Source organism: Moschus berezovskii, chromosome 4 (assembly GCF_049115385.1).
Source record: "Moschus berezovskii isolate FMDL1 chromosome 4, NW_MosBer_1.0, whole genome shotgun sequence".
Classification (NCBI taxonomy): domain Eukaryota; kingdom Metazoa; phylum Chordata; class Mammalia; order Artiodactyla; family Moschidae; genus Moschus; species Moschus berezovskii.
The window spans coordinates 17,248,300-17,267,963 of record NC_142463.1 but is presented as its reverse complement, the minus strand read 5'-3'; the positions used below and the strand labels follow the sequence as shown (position 1 = coordinate 17,267,963).

At 50.6% G+C, this 19,664-nt stretch overlaps 1 protein-coding gene across 1 annotated transcript; it reads left to right on the top strand.

Moving 5' to 3' along the window:
* The first annotated feature begins 193 nt into the window (after nucleotides 1-193).
* P3H1 (prolyl 3-hydroxylase 1) lies at nucleotides 194-18,925 on the top strand. The gene is made up of 15 exons (XM_055403757.2): nucleotides 194-722; nucleotides 4,017-4,169; nucleotides 5,958-6,147; nucleotides 6,358-6,489; nucleotides 7,562-7,701; nucleotides 12,608-12,697; nucleotides 12,959-13,011; nucleotides 13,186-13,307; nucleotides 14,831-14,958; nucleotides 15,119-15,214; nucleotides 15,869-16,019; nucleotides 17,106-17,223; nucleotides 17,599-17,674; nucleotides 17,930-18,070; nucleotides 18,466-18,925. The coding sequence occupies exons 1-15, from the start codon at nucleotides 258-260 to the stop codon at nucleotides 18,619-18,621; spliced, it is 2,211 nt and encodes a 736-aa protein (XP_055259732.1). The 5' UTR covers nucleotides 194-257; the 3' UTR covers nucleotides 18,622-18,925.
* Nucleotides 18,926-19,664: the final 739 nt, after the last annotated feature.

Genomic DNA, 19,664 nt, shown 5'->3' with positions numbered 1-19,664 from the left:
TCCGCGTCTTCTGACCACTAGGCGTCGGAACTGCCAGGAGTCCGGAAGTGGGGCTCCTGCTGACGCTCAGGGTTCCTCTGAGGGGCGGAGTCAAGGTTAGGGGAAAGCAGAAGAGGTGGTGCCTCCTGGGAGACGCCGCGGGGCTTGGGAGGCGGGGCTTCGTCTAGGGCGGGGCTTCCCCGGGGGCGGGGCTTCCCGGAGGTGGGCCTCCAACCTCCCTGGCTGGTGACCAGGGGTCCCGTTAGGTCTGAGCGGCCATGGCGGCACGCGCGTTAAGGCTGCTGACCACATTGCTGGCGGTCGCCGCCACTGCCTCCCAGGCTGAGGCCGAGTCCGAGGCGGGATGGGACCTGACGGCGCCCGATCTGCTGTTCGCGGAGGGGACGGCGGCCTATGCTCGCGGGGACTGGGCGGGTGTGGTTCTGAGCATGGAGCGGGCGCTGCGCTCGCGGGCCGCCCTGCGCGCTCTCCGCCTGCGCTGCCGCACGCGGTGTGCCGCCGACCTCCCATGGGAGGTGGACCCAGACTCGGCCCCCAGCCTGGCGCAGGCTTCAGGTGCCTCTGCCCTGCACGACCTGCGGTTCTTCGGGGGCTTGCTGCGCCGCGCCGCTTGCCTGCGCCGCTGCCTCGGGCCGTCGACCGCCCACTCGCTCAGCGAGGAGCTGGAGCTGGAGTTCCGCAAGCGGAGCCCCTACAACTACCTGCAGGTCGCCTACTTCAAGGTGCAGACCTGCCCGGGCGCCGGGCGGCTGGGGGTCCTTCTGGGCGTGGTTGGTTCGGGGAACTTGGGGGGGCGATGGACGTGTCCGCGGAGAGGGAAAGTGGCCTCTTGGACGAGAAACTTTTCCCGAATCCACGGAGAGCAGAGACCCTGCCAGGAGACCAGCCTCTCCGGGTTCGCATAGGCAGATGGTGACCCCAAAAGTCCAGCCTGGGGTTGAGGCACATGCCAAGCAAAACTTGGTCTTGTTTTACTCAGAAAGCCGCTTATAGGGAACTACAGCGGCAGCTGTAAGTCCTGATTTCATTGTAAATTACTCAGTGAGAAGCTAAGACCTTTCCACAATATCTTCCTTCCGGTTTGCTTTTCAGTGATGCTCTTCCTGTCGCCCGAGTGCAGCAGCCTTCTTTCAGGACGTGAGGTTGCCACGTCGCCAGTAGGGGCTGTCTGGCCCCTCCCCGTGAGGGACCCTCTGGCTAGTGTGTCAGGTTTCCAAAGAAAATGAGCATTTTTAGGAATTACAGAGTGCTTTAAGTCCAAGTGTACACCCAGATTTGAAGCGCTTCTGATTTATGATGATAATGATAGCAAAAACAGACTTCTAGGCATTATTAAGTAGTTTGTGTTTGTTAGTTCATTTACCAGATCCTGGCAATATCCTGTAAAGTAAATGCTATTAATAGCCCCATTTTATTGGGGGAAAATGGAAGGAGGAGCTGTGTGGGCTTATCTATTATATCCATAGTTTAACAGACCTTCAGTTCAACTTAGAGACTTAGAAAGTCTTGGGGACCTCAGATTTCCACCTCTGCACAGGCATTCTACTTACATAGTTCTGCTCCATTCCTCCTAGCTTCCCAGAGGAGTACGGGATTTGACACCAAAATAATTGGGCTGTGTCTTTGGTTATGTCACTTAACAACACTTTTAAAAATTCTTTGACAAACATTTACTAAACACTTACTATATTCCAGTTTTTGAACCGATAATGTGCTTGACTTTGTATGTTTTTGTTTTACCTTGCTTTGCAGTTTAAGAGTCACTTTAGTAGTAAGGGCTACTAAAAGAGTATGTATATCCTGCTGTGGAAACACAACAGAGGAAGAATCTAACTGTGTGTCAGAGAAGTTGGACTTGAAAGAAGAGGTGACATTCGAAGCTGATCCCCACTATTGCCGGAGGAGGGGAAGGATAGTCATTTCTGACAGAGTAGGGCCAGAGTAGGAAGAGAATTCTGCAGGCTTCATGGACCCATCAGCAAAACTGGGTTGTAGGATGCTGATTCTGGAAACCATGTGGGATAAGCCTTGGGAGAAGGAGAAAGTGGTGGCAGAGTGAACCATTAAGAGATGACTGCAGTTGTCCACATGAGACGGAGAAATCAGGTGCCCTGTGCTCAGAGGGTAAAAAAGGGCTGGAGGTGGAGTGAAGAGTGTGGAAATGGAGGAGAATGGAGAAAGGCAAGAGTAGTGCCGAAAGATACAAGAAAGAGTCAGTCCATAAAAGGGACAGACTTGAGAGAATTTCTGGAAAAGGAAATGGCAACCCACTCCAGTACTCTTGCCTGGATAATCCCATGGATGGAGAATCTTGGTGCAGGCTACAGTCCACAGGATTGCAAAGAGTCAGACACAGCTGAGCGACTTCGCTTTCACTTTGAGAGAATTTCTGATTTTACACTTAGGGATACTGAGGGACAGAGATGGGGATTGTTGACCTTGGGTCACCTAGCTATTTGGGGGTCACAGCCAGGGCTGACTCCTTGTCTGGTGTGCATTTACTAGTACTAAAGTCAGAAATGTAAAATGTTTTCTTGGCATATTAGTCATGTGCTGGGAAGAACTGACACAGTGGAAAAGATCCTGATGCTGGGAAAGGTTGAAGGCTGGAGAAGGTGACGACAGAGGATGAGATGGTTGGATGGCATCACCGATTCAATGGACATGAATTTGAGCAAGCTCCGGGAGTTGGTGATGGACAGGGAAGCCTGGAGTGCTGAAGTCCACGGGGTCGCAAAGAGTTGGACACGACTGAGCGACTGAACTGAACTGAGGATTTACATTCATTGAGCTGACATTTATTAAGCATTTAATATGTGCCCAGTGCCATGTGTTAGAAGCTGCCTGTATATCCTCTCCTTTACCTTTCCCTGCAATCCTGTGAGATTAGGGGATATATTTATATATTTATTTATTCATTGTTGGCTGTGCTGGGTCTTCATCGCTGTCTGGGGGCTCTTCTCTAGTTACGATGAGTGGGGGGCTACTCTCTAGTTGCGGTGCTCGGGCTTCTCACTGTGGCGACTTCTCTTGTTGCAGAGCACAGACTCTAGGGCTTCAGCAGTTGTGGTGCACAAGCTTAACTGCCTGCAGCACGTGAAATCTTCCCAGACCAGGGATCGAACCCGTGTACCCTGCATTGCCAGGCAGATTCTTAACCACTGGACCACTAGCAAAGTCCGGGGAACGAGTTTAGAGAATAAACTTTAACTTGTCTAAAGCCCCAGCAAGAGAAAAATTAAACCTACCATTGTTACCAGTCTGATACCACAACCCATGTTGTTAATCATTATATCATCAGTGATTTCTTCTGGATTCTATATGAAGTTGTATAATTTTGGTATGCTGGAGTCCATTGCTCTAAGCATTACTGTCGCCTGTAGCATATTTCTTCCCCTCATATTTCGGTAAAGTCACTAGTTTTAACCTCATGAGCCCTGGGCTTTGAAAAGTCAGAAGATGTCATGTCTGGATTTTGTATAGGACCATAAGATTTTTTGCCACCCACCTTTTCCTTGAGTGAGTCAAAAGCACATATGCAAAAAAAAAAGCATTTTTTTTTCCTAGGCAAATTCTTAGGCATGGTCTAATTGTTAATTGCACTTTCTCCCCTGCCCCTAAATCCTTAAGTTCTTGGACTTTTCAGCTCAGTCCCTATATCTGAATCTCTAGAGTGTATTATCTCAGGCAGTCAGTCTTCCATAGCATTCCCTCTACAATACCAACTTTGTTTTAGAATAGAATGTTTACACTTTTGAAGCATGACCTCCTGTAATTTGAGGAATCCCTAATCCTGATTTGAGAAATAGCTGAAAATCTGTTCAGGGCCCCGTGCTTCTAATCTCTGGTATGTAGTTTCTTGCAATAGTTATGTTTTCTGGGCTTGGGAGGGGCTGGGGCACACTGAGTGGAAGGCTCAGGAAGGCAGGGATTTCCTGTTTATTGTGAACTGCATATTTAGACACCAAACTTCAGGGTTTGCGTGTGACAACTATGTTTTTATTCTTCATCCTTAGATAAACAAGTTGGAGAAAGCCGTAGCAGCAGCCCATACCTTCTTCGTGGGCAACCCTGAGCATATGGAGATGCGACAGAACCTGGACTATTACCAGACTATGTCTGGGGTGAAGGAGGCTGACTTCAAGGATCTTGAGGCCAAACCCCATATGGTGAAAAAAAAAACAAATGTTATCCTCTTCTCTCACTTTTTTTTTTTAATATTTTTTTTTATTTTAATTGAAGGCTAATTACTTTACAATATTGTGTTGGTTTTGCCATGCATGCACATGAATCAGCCATGGGTGTACACGTGCTCCCCATCCTGAACACCCCCACCTCCCTCTGCATCTCACTCTGTATCATAGTGACATTCACTAGGGTTGTTTTCAGATTACAAAAGTAATGTACGTTCATTGTACAACATTAGAAAAATGCAAATACATAAAAAAAGAGGAATTAATTATCTCTAACAGTGCTACATTCAGAAAACCAGTGGTTGATATTTTGGTCTGTTTTTTAAGTCTTCAGTACCTAATTTTTATGGGCTTCCCTGATGGCTTAGTGGTAAAGAATCCAGCTACCAATGCAGGAGACAAAGGTTCAATCACTGGCTCAGGAAAATTCCTGGAGAAGGAAATGGCGACCCATTCCAGTATTCTTGCCTGGGAAATCTCATGGACAGAGAAGCCTGGTGGGCTACAGTCCATGGGGTAGCAAAAGAGTTGGACAAAACTTAGCAACTAAACAACAGCAACAAATCTAATTTTTAAACCTAATTTGGTGTCATATTGCATATGTACTTTTTATCATCCTTTTGAATTAACATTTTATCATGCACTTTTTCTCATGTCTTCAAATTTTCTTTGAAAACACAATTTTTAATAGCTGCATGATAATCTGTCTTATTCATCAATTGTATTCATTTACTTATTGAATATTTTTGGTTGTGCAGATTTTTGCTTTTCACAGCAGTGAGTGGTACCATATTCCTCAGTGTTCTTATTCTGTTTGTTTAGCAGCTGGTGGCTCAGACAGTAGAGAATCCTCATATAATGCAGAACCTAATCCTGGGTTTGATCCCTGGGTTGGGAAGATCCCCTAAAGACAGGAATGGCTACCCACTCCAGTATTCTGGCCTGAAGAATTCCATGGACCGAGCAGCCTGGCAGGCTACTGTCCAATGGCATAGTATTTTTATAAAGGGCTTATGTTCTAGTATATTAATAGAAATAGGCATATTAGAGACAATATCAGAATAGCTTTTAAAAGTAAAATGTGTACATATACTACTTTATACAACTACACAGTTTCAGTTTTGGGTTTGTTTGTTTTTAGTGATTCTGTGACAAATGAAAATGGTTACTGTCCACAAGAAGGGAGCTGTGTCCCACAGAGAGCAGAAGCAGAGTCTGTAATCAGCAGTCCTTACTGCCAGAAAGATTGCTTTCATCACCTCAAACCACATTCTAACCTCTAAGAGTTCAAATTTTTAAATTAAATTTTATTTTGAAAACTTTCAGCCGTACCAAGAAAAAGTGCAGGAAAATGACAATGAGGGACTTCCCTGGTGGTCCCGTGACTATGACTCTGAGCTCCCAGTGCAGGGGCCCCAGGTTTGATCCCTGGTCAGGGAATTAGATCCACACGCTGCAGGTAAGAGTTCGCCTTCTGCAACGTAAAGATCCCACTTGCGGCAACTAAGACCCCCGCACAGCCAGATAAATAAAAAAACAATTTTTTAAAGAAAATGACAATGAATTCCCATATAGCTTTCATCTAGATTGAGTTAAATGCTTTTAAATGTCAAAAGAAACAGGGAAAGACCGTTTCTAGGAGGCCTTCATTATGCAGCAGTCACCCTTTCCGTGGGTAACCAGCGAGGGTTAGGGGGACGCCCGCGGAGGTGGCTGCGGGATGGAAGGGAGAGCCGGAATCTGAGCAGCCCTTCCTCCCAGTAGCACGAATTTCGGCTGGGAGTGCGCCTCTACTCTGAGGAGCAGCCGCAGGAAGCCGTTCCGCACCTGGAGGCGGCGCTGCGGGAGTACTTCGTGGCGGACGAGGAGTGCCGCGCACTCTGCGAAGGGCCCTACGACTACGACGGCTACAACTACCTCGAGTACAACGCCGACCTCTTCCAGGCCATCACAGGTGCGCGGCCCGCGCCCCGCCCGATCGGGCCTGCTGGGCTCTCAGGGCGGCCACGTGGTTCTGCACACAGGGCATCTTAGGCCTCATTCCTGAATCTTCTAGAGCTGGGAATCCGACCGAAAACTGCTTCCTCTTGATTTGTTCATCTTAAGCAGAATTGGAATCCTGGAAGTTGACCTTAAGGTTCTCCATCTCTTCTGTTCCTTTCAGATCATTACATCCAGGTCCTCAGCTGTAAGCAGAACTGTGTCACCGAGCTTGCTTCCCACCCAAGTCGAGAGAAGCCCTTTGAAGACTTCCTGCCATCTCATTATAATTATCTGCAGTTTGCCTACTATAACAGTAAGGTCTACTTCCCTCTTTCTCAGCTGCTTTTAACTAAGCGTAAAGCAAGGAAGGCAGGGATCATGGCCACTGTGCTTCTTTGGCCTGTTTGGCTTCTCTCTGTGGCTCTGGGAGGCACTGTGCCAGGTGATCCCTGGGTGCCTTGTTACAGGCCACATCCTGGGAAGCCAGTATCAGCAGCCTGAGAAGCTGGGAGAGGGAGATTCTAGGACCTCACTGGTCCCCTCTATAACATTTATAATCTGATTTTGCACTTGAGTTAAGTTATAGTAAGGGCTTCCCTGGTGGCTCAGATGGTAAAGAATCTGCCTGCAACGCAGGAGACCCAGGTTCAATTCCTGGGTTGGGAATATTTCCTGGAGAAGGGATGGCTACCCACTCCAGTATTCTTGCCTGGGGAATTCCATGGACAGAGGAGCCTGGTGGGGTACAGTCCATGGGGTTGAAAAGAGTTGAACATAACTGAGTGACTAACGCTTTCACTTTTTTCACTTTAAGTTATAGTAAAGTCAAGGAGGTGTTTCCATTTAAACCAGCTCACAGGACATTTCCCAGCCCTTCTCTTTCATAACAGCACTGATGCTCTGGAGTAGAGAGAGGGGCATGTCAATATCCAGAAAAATAAGTCAGCAGGTCTTTACTGAGTTCCTACTGTATGCTAAAGTAAACCTTATAGCATATTCAAGAATATATGCTTTTATAGTTGAGGAAACCAACACATATCAACAAAAACTCTGCCAAAGAGGCAATCTGCTATTATAATCTTCTCTTCTGAAAGTCCACAGGGGAAAAAAGATAGGAAGATGGGAATATTCCTGATATTGGTCTAATGAGTGGGACTATGAAGGCCAATGTTTGAATTACCTGAGGACACTGAGCACCTTAAAATCAATTACATGTTTGATGTGGATTCTGTCATTTCTCTCCCCTAACCAGGCAGTTGTGTTATGTAGCTGGTGCCTCCTGGCCGTGTCATTGTCACCTTGAGCTGTGCTGAGACTGAACTCTAGGTAGTTCCTGGTACCCAAAATGAGATGCTTTCTTTTCAGCCATTTTTTCCTCTTTGCAGTTGGGAATTACACACAGGCCATTGAATGTGCCAAGACCTATCTCCTCTTCTTCCCCAATGATGAGGTGATGAGCCAGAATCTGGCCTACTATACAGCCATGCTTGGAGAAGAGCAAGCCAGATCCATTGGCCCCCGTGAGGTGAGAGACTTGCGTTACTTAGGGCAGCTGCCAGCTGATCCCATACCAGAGAGCAGAGTGGGGTAGAGAACGGGGAGCCAGCTGCTGCTTGGGCAGGGTGAGGCAGGGTGCCCAGGCAGGCATGAATGCATGAGAAGCATAGGGAATAAGCCCGAGCCTTCGTTAGCACAATCTGGGCCCAGAAGTCTGTTCTCTGAGTTGGCAAAGAAAAGCAGAACTGCAAAGCAGCCATGTTCTTTGCCTTTTTTAGCATCCCTACTTTAAGACTTGATACTGTTTGGCCAAGATTAATCATTTTCTACTTCATGCTTTTTTTTTCACTCACCACTTTTTCTGCCCCCATTTTCCTTCCTGTCCCCTCTTCTTTCTGCCCTTGTCTGACCTGTCCCTGTTTCAGCATGAATCCCATATCCTTCCAAAACTGGAAGGAAAATCTATGTGACACAAAGACTAAAATGAAAAGTACTGAAGTGAAAGTAGCCCCCATCCCTGCACTGTTGGGAGGGCTGCACATTGTGCTGTTCATTTAACAATGGCTATTTCAGGAATTACAGGTGATTTTTTTTTATTTTGCTCATTTGTATTTTCTAAATTCCCTGCAGTAAATGAGTATTATTTTTGTACTAAAAACATGAGAGGACTTTCCTCGATGTCCAGTGGTTAAGACGCGACGCTTCCACTGAAGCAGGTGCAGTTCGATCCCTGGTCACAGAACTAAGATCACATGCCTCAGGGCATGAACGAAAAATAAATAATAAAATAAACTAGCCTAAAAAAAAAGCAACACACGAAAAGTTCTCTGTTTTAATTTAATGAAGTTTGGCACTTTGAACCTTCTTATTTGTGCATATGCCATGCATAGGCCCTAGATCCTCTCCTTGAGCCCAGAACAATGAGGTGGATTTGAAGTCACTAATCTGGGCTCAAGTCCTGACTCCTCCACTTACTAGCCATGTGATTTTTGGCACATCATGTGGGATCTTAGTCATGCTGCTTTGCCCTTCTGAGTCTGTCTCTTCTGCTGTAAAATAGGACTGTGGTTCTTGCTCCGTCTTCAACACAGGATGAGTATGAAGGTCAAATGAGATAGTGAGCTGGGACTTCCCTGACGATCCAGTGGTTAAGACTCAGCACTTTCACTGCTGTGGGCCAGGGTTCAATCCCTGGTCAGGGAACCAAGATCCCACAAGCCTCGAGGTGCAGTCAGAAAAAGAGAGTAAGCCGACAGGCACTATACAACATGTTGTGTGGACAGGTCATATCACAGGGGTCTGGACGATGGTACATGAGTAGCAGTTGGAGGGTGTTCTCGCCTCGAACCTCAGTTACCTCCTGAAACCAGGGGACTTATCACTGTGGCCCTCGATCACTTGTGTCCTGCTGGCCTCACCCAAACCCCAGCCTGCAAAACTGGCTATAACTTTGGACTAACTTTTCACTTTGTCAACCTCAATAAAGATAAATAGCTGCGATTGCTCTAGAAGCCCCTCGGTTGTTAATGCATCACATCTCTTGGACAAATGAAAAGGATGAGAAAACAGGTCCACCCCTGGGCTGTTTAACCAATGATTCAGCAGCCAGGGATTCACCCCACAGCTGTACTACACATTTGTGCAAAGGTAATGTGCACAGCTGTGCAGCAGAACATTGCTGCTGAAAGCAAAATAACTAGAAACAAGCTCAATGCCATCAATTTGGAGACTGGTTGAATCAATTTCGGTACATGCATTCAGTGACATACAAGATAACTCGTAAATTGCATGAGTAGATTACTATGCACCGATATGATATTGTCTCCATGATAATAATTTTAGGTAAAGAAAAAAATTTAACATAACTGTTCATGGAGATTATTCCCCTACCCTCAACCCCCAGGCACAGGCCTGTAGGTCAGGGGTTGGAGGAAAGACCTGAACGTTTCTGTTTATGTCTGTCAGCTCTCTGTGGGTTTAGCTGTGTATGTTTTACCTTCATGTTAAACATGAAGTTTTGAGTGCCATCGGAAACCACCTTGGAAAGGTATACAATATGACATTTGTAGGATGCTGCAGTGAATATAATAAAAGAGGTGCCAGCAAGCTAGAGTGGACGCATGGGAGAGAAGGGAGTGCCTGGAGAGTCAGGGAGGGCTTTGCAAGAGGCAGTGGTGGTGACATTTGGTTTTTAAAGCCTACAGTAGGTGAATGAGACGGGGAAGGGCTGTTTAGATGGAGAACAGCATGTACAACACCTACACAACTATCCCATGCAAACGGAGGATGGTGCCAGGGAGTTGCAGGCAGTGGGGCCTGGGAGGATCAGATTCTGAAGGTTCTTGAGTGCCTCTCCAGGACCTTGGACTCTACTCTTTGCGGCAGGGAGTGGTGAGCCCTGGAAGGGTTTGAAGCAGCCTGATGAGCTATGATGGTGCAGGGTTCAGAATGGGAGGTGCTGGGGGCCATGTGGCACCAAGAGAGCTGCCAAGGCCTGAGCGAGGCAGGGGAGCCAACCAGGTGGAGGAGGGAGGTGGGACTGGCAGCATGGGTTGGGGGGTGGTTCACTCCTCCCTTCTCTCCATGTCTAATTAGGTAGCCTGTTCCAGTCTGGGACCCACTCCAGTGTTCTTGCCTGGAAATTTCCATGGGCAGAGGAGCCTGGCAGGCTAAAATCTATGGGGTTGCAAAGAGCAGGACATGACTTACAGACTGAGCAACAGGGCACACACCCAGAATTCCCAGCCTGGGAGACCTGTGGGTGGAGCTGGTCACCGGGCTGCAGAGTGTACAGGTGGCAGGGTGGAAGGGACTCACAGCCTCCCTTCCTGCCTGCACTCCAGCCCAGGGTGCCTAACTTTTCCTCTGTCCACTGGGAAAAGCAGGTAGATGATGCAGTAGTAACAGATGTCCCATTCTGATTATTGTGGCACTTCCTGTTGAAAATAAGTACCCTTTAAATGTGTGTGGCATTTTATAGTTTACAAAAATCTCTCATAGCTTTTCTTTCATTTGATTCTCACAACAGCCCAGTGAGGTGGCATCACCAACCTACCCTGAAGTTAAAAACCAAGGTTCTTCCTTCCTAGTCTGGCGTCCCGAGAGTCTCCAATAGAAGGAAGCCCGCTCTTGCCGTCCCCTGCCATGTGAAGACGGTTACCTTGTCATTGCCCTCTGGCTGCTAGATGGTGACCACCTGGCTTTGAGATGGCACTTCTCCCGGCCTCCCTGCTCAGTTAAGATCCGCCTCACCCTTACCCTTGATGGCCACATTAGTGAGTCTTGGGCAGAAAGAGAAAATGAGTGGTCAGTCTACCATTTCTAGAACCACCCTTCTGGTAAGAAGGTAGCTCACATCTGTTGAGCCCCATCCCAGGCCAAGAATTGAGCTGGGTCTTTACACCCATCGTTTCATTCTGTCGTCACAAGTGCGCTTTGAGGTGGGTGCTGTTCTTCCTTTTATAGAGATGACATTTAGGCTCCAAGAAATGAGTTAACCTGCACGGTGGCCTGTCACTGCCTATGGGGACAAGAATCTCTGCTTCCCTGCTTTATCCCAGTGCCAGCATGGTTCTGACACAAAGCTGCCACTTGGAAAATCAGTGTTGAAGGAATAAGTGGTAGAAGTGGGACTTGCAGCCTCATAGGGCTACTGCAGAGGGTTAAGTGAGTTAACACATATCAAGCCTTGTGTCCAGCCCTTGGTGAGGGAGGCCAGTCATTTCAGCTCCTCAGGAAGGACTTCCCTGGTGATTCAGTAGTTAAGACTCCACGTAATGCAGGGGGCCCGGGTTCCATCCCTGCTCAGGGAACTAGATCCCACATAAGAGTTCACATGCTGCAACTAAAGATCTTCCATAAAAATAAAAATAAAAAAAGATCTCGCATGCACAGCAAAGATCCTGAGTGTCACAACTAAGACCCGACACTAAGATCCACATAAATAAATATTTTAAAAAATAACTGTATCCCTTAAAAAATTTAAAAAATGAACTCCCTCGAAAACTTCCATCTTCCTCCTGAGTAAATATAGCAGGTGATATAGGTAGGCCTCATTGACTCCTTTAAAGTTTTCCTTATTGCCCTCATCTTTTATTTCGACTGACACCATCTTCTTTTTCTTTTCCTTCCTTCTTCTGCTGCTAGGAGACTAGCAGGGCACCTAGGGAAAGATGGGGTCCAGAAGGTACTTAGTTTCCCTACCCCGGGTAAGCCCACCAGTGGGAAGGGCCAGGTGCTGAGCCCCATTGCTCTTTCTGCAGCTGCGTGGCTCTGGGGAGGGATACCCTCTGCTCCAAGTCTGAGGGGAGGCACATGACACAGAAAAAAGCACACGGACTTTAGGATTAGAGAGCCCAGCCTTGGACATAGGTCCCTGCTCTGCTGTTTCCTATTGTGTCACCCCACAGTAGGACACAATATTGTCCCTCTGTACCTCAGTGACCCATCTGTAAAATGGGGATAATTGGATCAACCTCAAGGTGGCTGTAAAGATTGAATGAATAACACAGGAGTCACCTAACACCTAATTTTTAAGTTGTTTATTTGTTTGTTTGTTTCCTGAGTACCAAACTCCTGCAAAAGTCAAGAAGGAATTTTCCTTCTTTGAAGACTAATTGTTCCTGAGAATCCTCAGGTTTTCTGTCTCGAAGAGTAATGGCAGAGGAAGGAAGGGCGCATTTTCCCTTCAAGGGAAGCCTGGCTATGCCACCCTCAGACATGCTGCTTGTGCCAGGCGAGAGGAACCCTCAAGCCCAAAAGTGAGACTTTTGTCCCAAACTGGGGGACGGACACACGAGTGATGGTGGGAGAGGAAGCCTCGGGTCACACTGGGAGCAGAAGTGTAGATGCGGGGTGGAGGGCAGGGTGGTGGGGGGCCGAGAGCTAGCGGCAGGGCTGAGTTCCAGAGCATTCCTCCTGCTGTGTGTCCTCAGAGTGCCCAGGAGTACCGCCAGCGGAGCCTGCTGGAGAAAGAACTGCTCTTCTTCGCTTATGATGTTTTTGGAATTCCCTTTGTTGATCCGGTGAGCCAGGGTGCGGGGGTGAGGGGTGGGCAAGGGATGGGGTGAGCTGTACACCAGGTGACTCTGGGGAGAAGACAGGAGACAAGGGGGAATTCTGGATAGCTAGTTATAGGTGACTTGGTCCCAAAGACGTCTCCCTTTGTCTCCGCCAAGGGGTCTGGTGAGAAGGTGGACTTCCTGCAGGCCCTAGTCCATGCATCAAGACCTAGAGGATTCACCAGGCCCTCTGGCACTGTTCATTTCCTCCTGCTCTGCTTTTAGGATTCATGGACTCCAGTGGAGGTGATTCCTAAGAGACTGCAAGAGAAACAGAAGTGAGGCCCTTGAAGAAACTGCATGAGTGGATCGGTGTGATGAAGCACTTGAGGCTTCCCGAGCCCAGGCAGATGTGAACTCCTGGCAAGGGGTGGGCAGGTCCAGTCTGGGGAGCCAGGGTGGGAGCCTGGGTTGGCCCCGGGATGCAGCGCTCAGAGTGGCTGTGCTCACAGGTCAGAACGGGAAACAGCCGCCCGCATCTCCCAGGAGATCGGGAACCTTATGAAGGAGATCGAGACCCTCGTGGAGGAGAAGACCAAGGAGTCACTGGACGTGAGCAGGCTGACCAGGGAAGGTGAGAGGATGGGCTTAGGGCCACCTTGGCCATCGTGGGGGCAGCAGGGCCAGGGTCCCATGTCAGCGGGGCAGCTCGCATGTGAGGGCAGCCTCGGGAGCTGAGCCAGCACGGGTCACAGACAGGATCACCCTTCCTCACTCACCCACGGGACTTCTGCCTGCAAAGAGCACTGAGAATCGGCCTTTGGTTAAGAAATAAGATGCCCATGTCACGGGGACACTAGTTTAGTTCACTTTGGTAAGTATTTAGAGGAGAAAACTCATCTCCTTACCCCCAGGCCATTTCCTCCCAACTGCCATCACTCGTTCTCTCACCGAGCCTCAGAATCTTCAGGTGTCCTTCGGTGCCCCCTTGCCTGTCCCCTCCAGTCCACTGGCCAGGCCTGCCGAGTAGGACTCCACTCTCTATCTCCCCAACCCGTTTCCTGTCCCATTGCCTCAGGCCAGTGACAGGCTCCCAGCCCCTCCTGTCTGCACCCTTCTTTCCTTTTCCAGTCTGTCCTTGCCCCTTCCCGCCGGGGGGCAAGACCGGTCTCCGAACACCGGGACTCTGACACCATCCTCCTCGTTTCCCTTTAACCGAAGGCGCCACTCTTGACTTGTTTACACCTTTTCCTCGTCCTTGAGCCTCTCTCTGCCCACAAGTCCTTGTTCAGGTCTATCCATCCTCCGACACACTCCCTATCATCCCTGCCCATGGGGCATCTCGGATACACCCCCACAGTCTTTCTTAAACTCCAGGCCAGTCAGGAGCCCCTGCCTATTATTTATTTGTTTGCGCTGGGTCTTAGTTGCGGCATGCAGGATCTTTAGTTGCAACATGTGGGATCCAGTTCCCTGACCAGGGATCGAACCCAGGCCCCCCTGCACTGGGGGCACAGAGTCTTAGTCGCTGGACCGCCAGGGAATTCCCTTCCCTCCCTCTTGCTGTTGAATTCTCAAGGCACTCTGTGCTTTCATAAGGTCTGCTTTTTGCTGCTTGTTGTGTATTTGTTGGAACAGCTCTGTCTTCAGGTGTTAATGCCTCAGCTCTTCTAGCACAGTGCCGGGCACATGCTGAGGATGGAGTCAGTAGAGTTGAACTGGTCTCTGGTATGTCCCCAGCACAAAGAGACACCAGGAGAAAGTGAAGAGAGAAAGACTGGCCCTTAAGATATTATTTTGCAGATGAGATAAGACTCAGGGAGGTTAAGTAACTTGCCAGGGTCAGACAGCTAGTAAGTGGATGATCCAGGAGTCAAACCCAGTTCTTTCTGGTCTTGAGCTCACGTTGTAGGAATCTCTATGATGTTTCCCCAACAATGTGTGAAGGCCCAGGAGCCAGCAGCTGTGGAACAGTGCTTGGACCTCCTGTCCTAAGTTCCATCCTCTGGTTCAGCCCACCTTTGGAAGTGACCAAATGGAAGGCTTCTCTGGTAAACAGGAATCAACTGGAATTTCTATTCCTTACAGGAAGGTAGTATCTAATGGAGAGTGTCTGAACTGCTGCTGGATTTAGCCAGTCTTGTCACTGCTTTGCAGGTGGCCCCCTGTTGTATGACGGCATCAGACTCACCATGAACTCCAAAGTCCTGAATGGTTCCCAGCGGGTGGTGATGGATGGTGTCATCTCCGACGACGAGTGCCAGGAGCTGCAGAGACTGACCAATGTGAGGGAGTGATCACACTGCCTCCCTAACCGCCCAGCATCCCCTGACTAGGTGCCTCTTAGGTCTGGAGGATTGCCTGCCCCTTGCTCTGGGCAGTCGACCACCCCTTCCTGGGCTCTCAGCTGCCTGGCTAATTCTACCTGTTCTGGGGGCCTCGTAGGCAGCAGCAACTTCAGGAGATGGCTACCGGGGTCAGACCTCCCCACACACCCCCAGCGAGAAGTTCTACGGTGTCACCGTCTTCAAGGCCCTCAAGGTAGGGTCAGTACTGTGTTCTAGGCATGGAGAGGAGGGAGGGGGTGCCCAGGCTTTGAGGGGGAGTTGGAGATGGTGGCGGGAAAGGGAAAAGTATCTGCCTGTCAGCATTCCGTCTGCCTCAGAGGCAGGATAAACCACGCTGGGTGAGGCCGACTTTTGAACCATGGCTCTTAGTATAATAAAATTGAGGCAAACAAGACTAATATCCCAAGTTTGAGAGTGCTTTCTGAAGAACAGCTATTCCTTTTTTTAATATTTATTTTTATTTATTTGGTGGCACTGGGCCTTAGTTGCAGCATGTGGGATCTTTAGCTGTGGTACATGAACTCTTAGTTCAGCATGTGGGGTCTAGTTCCCTGACCAGAGATCAAACCTGGGCTCCGTGCATTGGGAGCACAGAGTCTTAGCCCCTGGACCACCAGGGAAGTCCCAGAAAGGCTCTACTTCTGAGCAGGATGAATGAGTTATTTATAGAGAAGTGTGAAGGGGAGGGGAGAGGGGCGATGGCAGAGGGTCACTTGCAGGAAGCAGAGGGACTGCGCCTTCAGGAGCATGAGGAGTGGGGCCAGGTGCCTCCCTGGTCTCTGTTGGCCTCCAGAGAGAGGGGCGCCCAGGGCCCCTGATCCAGGCTGACCACTGTCCTCCTCGGCAGCTGGGGCAGGAAGGGAAGGTTCCTCTGCAGAGCGCCCACCTGTACTACAATGTGACGGAGAAGGTGCGCCGCATCATGGAGTCCTACTTCCGCCTGGACACCCCACTCTACTTCTCCTACTCTCACCTCGTGTGCCGCACCGCCATCGAAGGTGGGCCTGCCTCGCCCCGCAGCCCCCACCCGGCAGACACCCCTGCTGGGGAACCAGTGTAAATGAGCGCCGTCCCTGCTGTGGAAGAAGTCAAGAGTCAGTCTCCCTGGGCAGTCAGGAGGGCTTCCCAGAGGAGGTGACGGCGGTTACACAGGATGAATAGGGGTTGTGGAGTACCTGGGGCGACGGGAGGATGTTTAAGCCAGAGGGAACACCAGCCATGTACAAAGGAGTGGAAGCCCTGATCAACCAGCAGTTGGGGAAACTAAGAAAGTTGCCATTTCTGGAGAAGGAAGGTCAGGGAGGTGGAGGGGTGGGGCAGCCAGGTGAGGCTGGCGAGGGCCTCAGAGGCCAAACTGCAGAGCGCTACTAGTTGGACATGCCTTAGAGACTAAACACCAACCTTCCAGAGCATTTTTCATCCTCTAAGTCAGTGGTTCTCAGCATCAGGGTTGGGCATACAGGTGTCTTTGGATGAATCATGAGCTGTGTTGTGTTCTCTGTCACTAATTTGTACATACCAAATTTGTGAGAGAGCTCCTTATTTTATAAGTTAGGGCAGACTGGAGGTCACTCACGGTTCACTCTCCCTCTGTCACATTCCCTTTTGCGTCCCTGCAGAGGGGTGGGGTACAGCCAGTGTCCAGGACTCACGTGTGACCCACGGCTGGGTCTGTCCTGCCAGAGCCTTCAGTGGCCCCGGTGCTGACGTACCACTGATGGCGGCAGCGGTTAGGGCTTTACTGTCCCTCAGAATGTCTGGAATCCTACCATAATCTGGGCACACCAAAGGAAGATGCCAGGCTTGCAGCTGTGTCCTGGTCTCCAGGTGGGGGCGCCCTGCGGCCTGGCCAGCAGGAAGCCAGTGGTCAGGCAGGGGAGGGCTGGATGAGGCCTTGTCTTTATTCCACCCATGTTGAGGATTTAAGGTTGGTCTTGCTGCTGTGTCAAGACTCGAAGGTGTGGATCAAACCAGAGGAAGGGAAGCTGGTCGGCAGTGACCCAAACGCACCCCCAGGCCAGCAGGAGAGCTGCACGGCCGTCCCCTGAGAGCCCCAGTGCTAACATGTGTCCCCTTGGCCGCAGAGGCACAGGCTGAGAGGAAGGACGGTAGCCACCCCGTCCACGTGGACAACTGCATCCTGAACGCCGAGGCCCTCGTGTGCGTCAAGGAGCCCCCTGCCTACACCTTCCGGGACTTCAGGTGCCAGTGGTCCTCGGGTCCCCAGGGCCCCATGACTTGTTCCCTCCTCCAACACATGCATGCTTGGGACCAGCTCTTGCCGGAGCCCAAGACCGTCTGGGTTGGAAGTCAGACAATATGGGAATGGTTACAGAGCAGTGGGAGAACAGAAGGGAGAAGGGCATGCTGGGTGCTCAGGGCTGAGGGTGGGGAGCTGGGAAGGCCAGGAGTCCTGTTCGTGAGGCTTCAGAGAAGCTTCTGGAAAGCTTTCTTCCTATGAAAGGCCCCCCTCCGGCTGCTGGCTGGGAACACTTGGAGGTGAAGGCATTGGAGCCACGGGTTTTCTCGGGGGCGGGAGGAGGAAGTTGGTGTCAAGATGCTCTCTGCCTTTCCCAGCGCCATTCTTTATCTGAACGGAGACTTCGATGGAGGAAACTTTTATTTCACTGAACTAGATGCCAAGACCGTGACGGTGAGTGCGCCCGTCCGTGGGAGACAGAAACCCTCAAGGTGCAGTGGACAGGATGGCCGGCTGGCCTTCCTGGTAGCCAGCACTCCCAACCCCAAACCAGGAGGCCTCTGACCCGTCACCTTTTCTCTTTAGCTCTGGGCTTTGGGCAGCCAGGCAGAGAAGCCATCCTCCCAGCCAGACCTGAATGACCCTATGTCCCTTCTGAAGGCAGGTTTTGGTCTCTGACCTGTGCACCCACCTCGCTGTCCCCTTTAGGCAGAGGTGCAGCCCCAGTGTGGAAGGGCCGTGGGATTCTCTTCGGGCACCGAAAACCCGCATGGAGTAAAGGCCGTCACCAGAGGGCAGCGCTGTGCCATCGCCCTCTGGTTCACTTTGGATGCTCGACACAGCGAGAGGGTGAGAGCAGTTGGTGCTGCCACGACCTATTCCTGGCAGGGTCCCTGTTCTGCTTCCTCCTTCTCCAGTCCCACTGCCAATGCTTAGACAGGAAAGAAACACTAGGCTTGGGAGTCCAGAGAGACTCTTCGCTCTGGCACTGTGTCACCGTGGTCCCCAGCCCTTCCTTCCTTGTCAGTAGGGCTCCAGGTAGGGGATGGGGGGGGGGCAGGATGGGGGAGTGATCCTAGCTCTTGGTCCCTCACTGGGTACCACCTCTGCCCACGACCTGCTAGGAAGAGGATGAGCTCGGCAGCCGCAGAGGAAGAACCTGCTTGTTCTCCCAGAAGAAGCGCCTGGGTGATGGTGAGCACCTGGTCCAGAGGCCTGTCTGAACAGGGGGTTTGTCCTTGCAGGACCGAGTGCAGGCGGATGACCTGGTAAAGATGCTCTTTAGCCCAGAAGAGATGGACCTCCCCGCCGAGCAGCCCCAGGAAGCCCAGGAGGGGACCCCCAAGCCCCTACAGGAGCCTGTCTCCAGCAGTGAGTCAGGGCACAAGGATGAGCTCTGACAGCTCCCGTGGTTGGTGATCAGACCCACACGAGGGATTCTGTCCTGCACCCTGGCCTGCCCAGCCCCGGGCGAGGAGCAGTGGGAACCTAGGCCTGCCGCCCAGGGGAGGGGTTTCTGCTCACGGCCATCCGCATGGTGCTACTGCTCTTGGAGTGGACATAGTGGGATGGCCCTCTCCCCTCTGGGCAGCCACTCTGGGGGCCAGCACAGGCAGCCACGTGACAGCAATACAGTATTTAAGTGCCTGTGTAGACGACCAAAGAATAAATGATTCGTGGTTTTTTTACCTGCTGGTTTGTTCAGAGTGGAAATATGCCCATTGACCCCAGAGGTCTCACTTGATGAAAATTGTTCTGGGCAGGATGCAATGGCAGGCCTGGTGTGAGGTGGCACCTGGCTTGGCCACTTCCTGTGCAGCCTCAGGCCAGACACTTAACCTCGGGGACCTCAGGGTTGTCATATGTATGAGGGGGACCATGATCCCCAGTCTGCACACCTCCTGGGCAGTTGTGTGACCCAGAGGCGATATCGGATGTGACAGCATTTTGTAAACTGGAACGCTCTGGGTGGATGGCAAGGATTATCATTAATCCTCTGGCAGCCAGCATCGGTCAGCAGTGCCCTGGCATGGTGCCCCCGTGTCGGCCGCATGAATCCTGCTCTGCAGTCTGACCTGTGGGTCCTCAGACCTCAGGGCCTCCATGTGCAGGACAACACAGACCTCTAGGAGACAGAGTAAGAAGAGACCTACAGCTTCAGCTCCTCTGGCCTCAAGCTCATCTCCCATCCTGGGCTTGAGAGGCAAGGGGGTCTTGACTTGGGAACCTGCAGTTTGAGAGCCCATTTATTCACTTAACCCATGTTTATTTATTGAGCACCAGCTAAGTGTCTGGCGCTGGGAACATGGAACCAAACCAAACAAGTCCCTGCCCTTGTAGAGCTTATACTTTAGTAAGGGAGACAGTTAACAAACACGTAAATGTGTGTGTGTGTGTGTGTGTGTGACCCTTTGAGGTAGATAAGAAAGCAGGTTAGGCCCTG

What these genes read in the sequence shown, in the direction of transcription:
- P3H1 (XM_055403757.2), top strand. Translation starts at nt 258, where the DNA reads ATGGCGGCACGCGCGTTAAGGCTGCTGACCACATTGCTGGCGGTCGCC. An exon ending in CCTCTTCCAGGCCATCACAG is followed by an intron (nt 6,148 to 6,357) that starts GTGCGCGGCCCG and finishes TGTTCCTTTCAG; the next exon opens with ATCATTACATCCAGGTCCTC. An exon ending in TAGATGCCAAGACCGTGACG is followed by an intron (nt 17,675 to 17,929) that starts GTGAGTGCGCCC and finishes TGTCCCCTTTAG; the next exon opens with GCAGAGGTGCAGCCCCAGTG.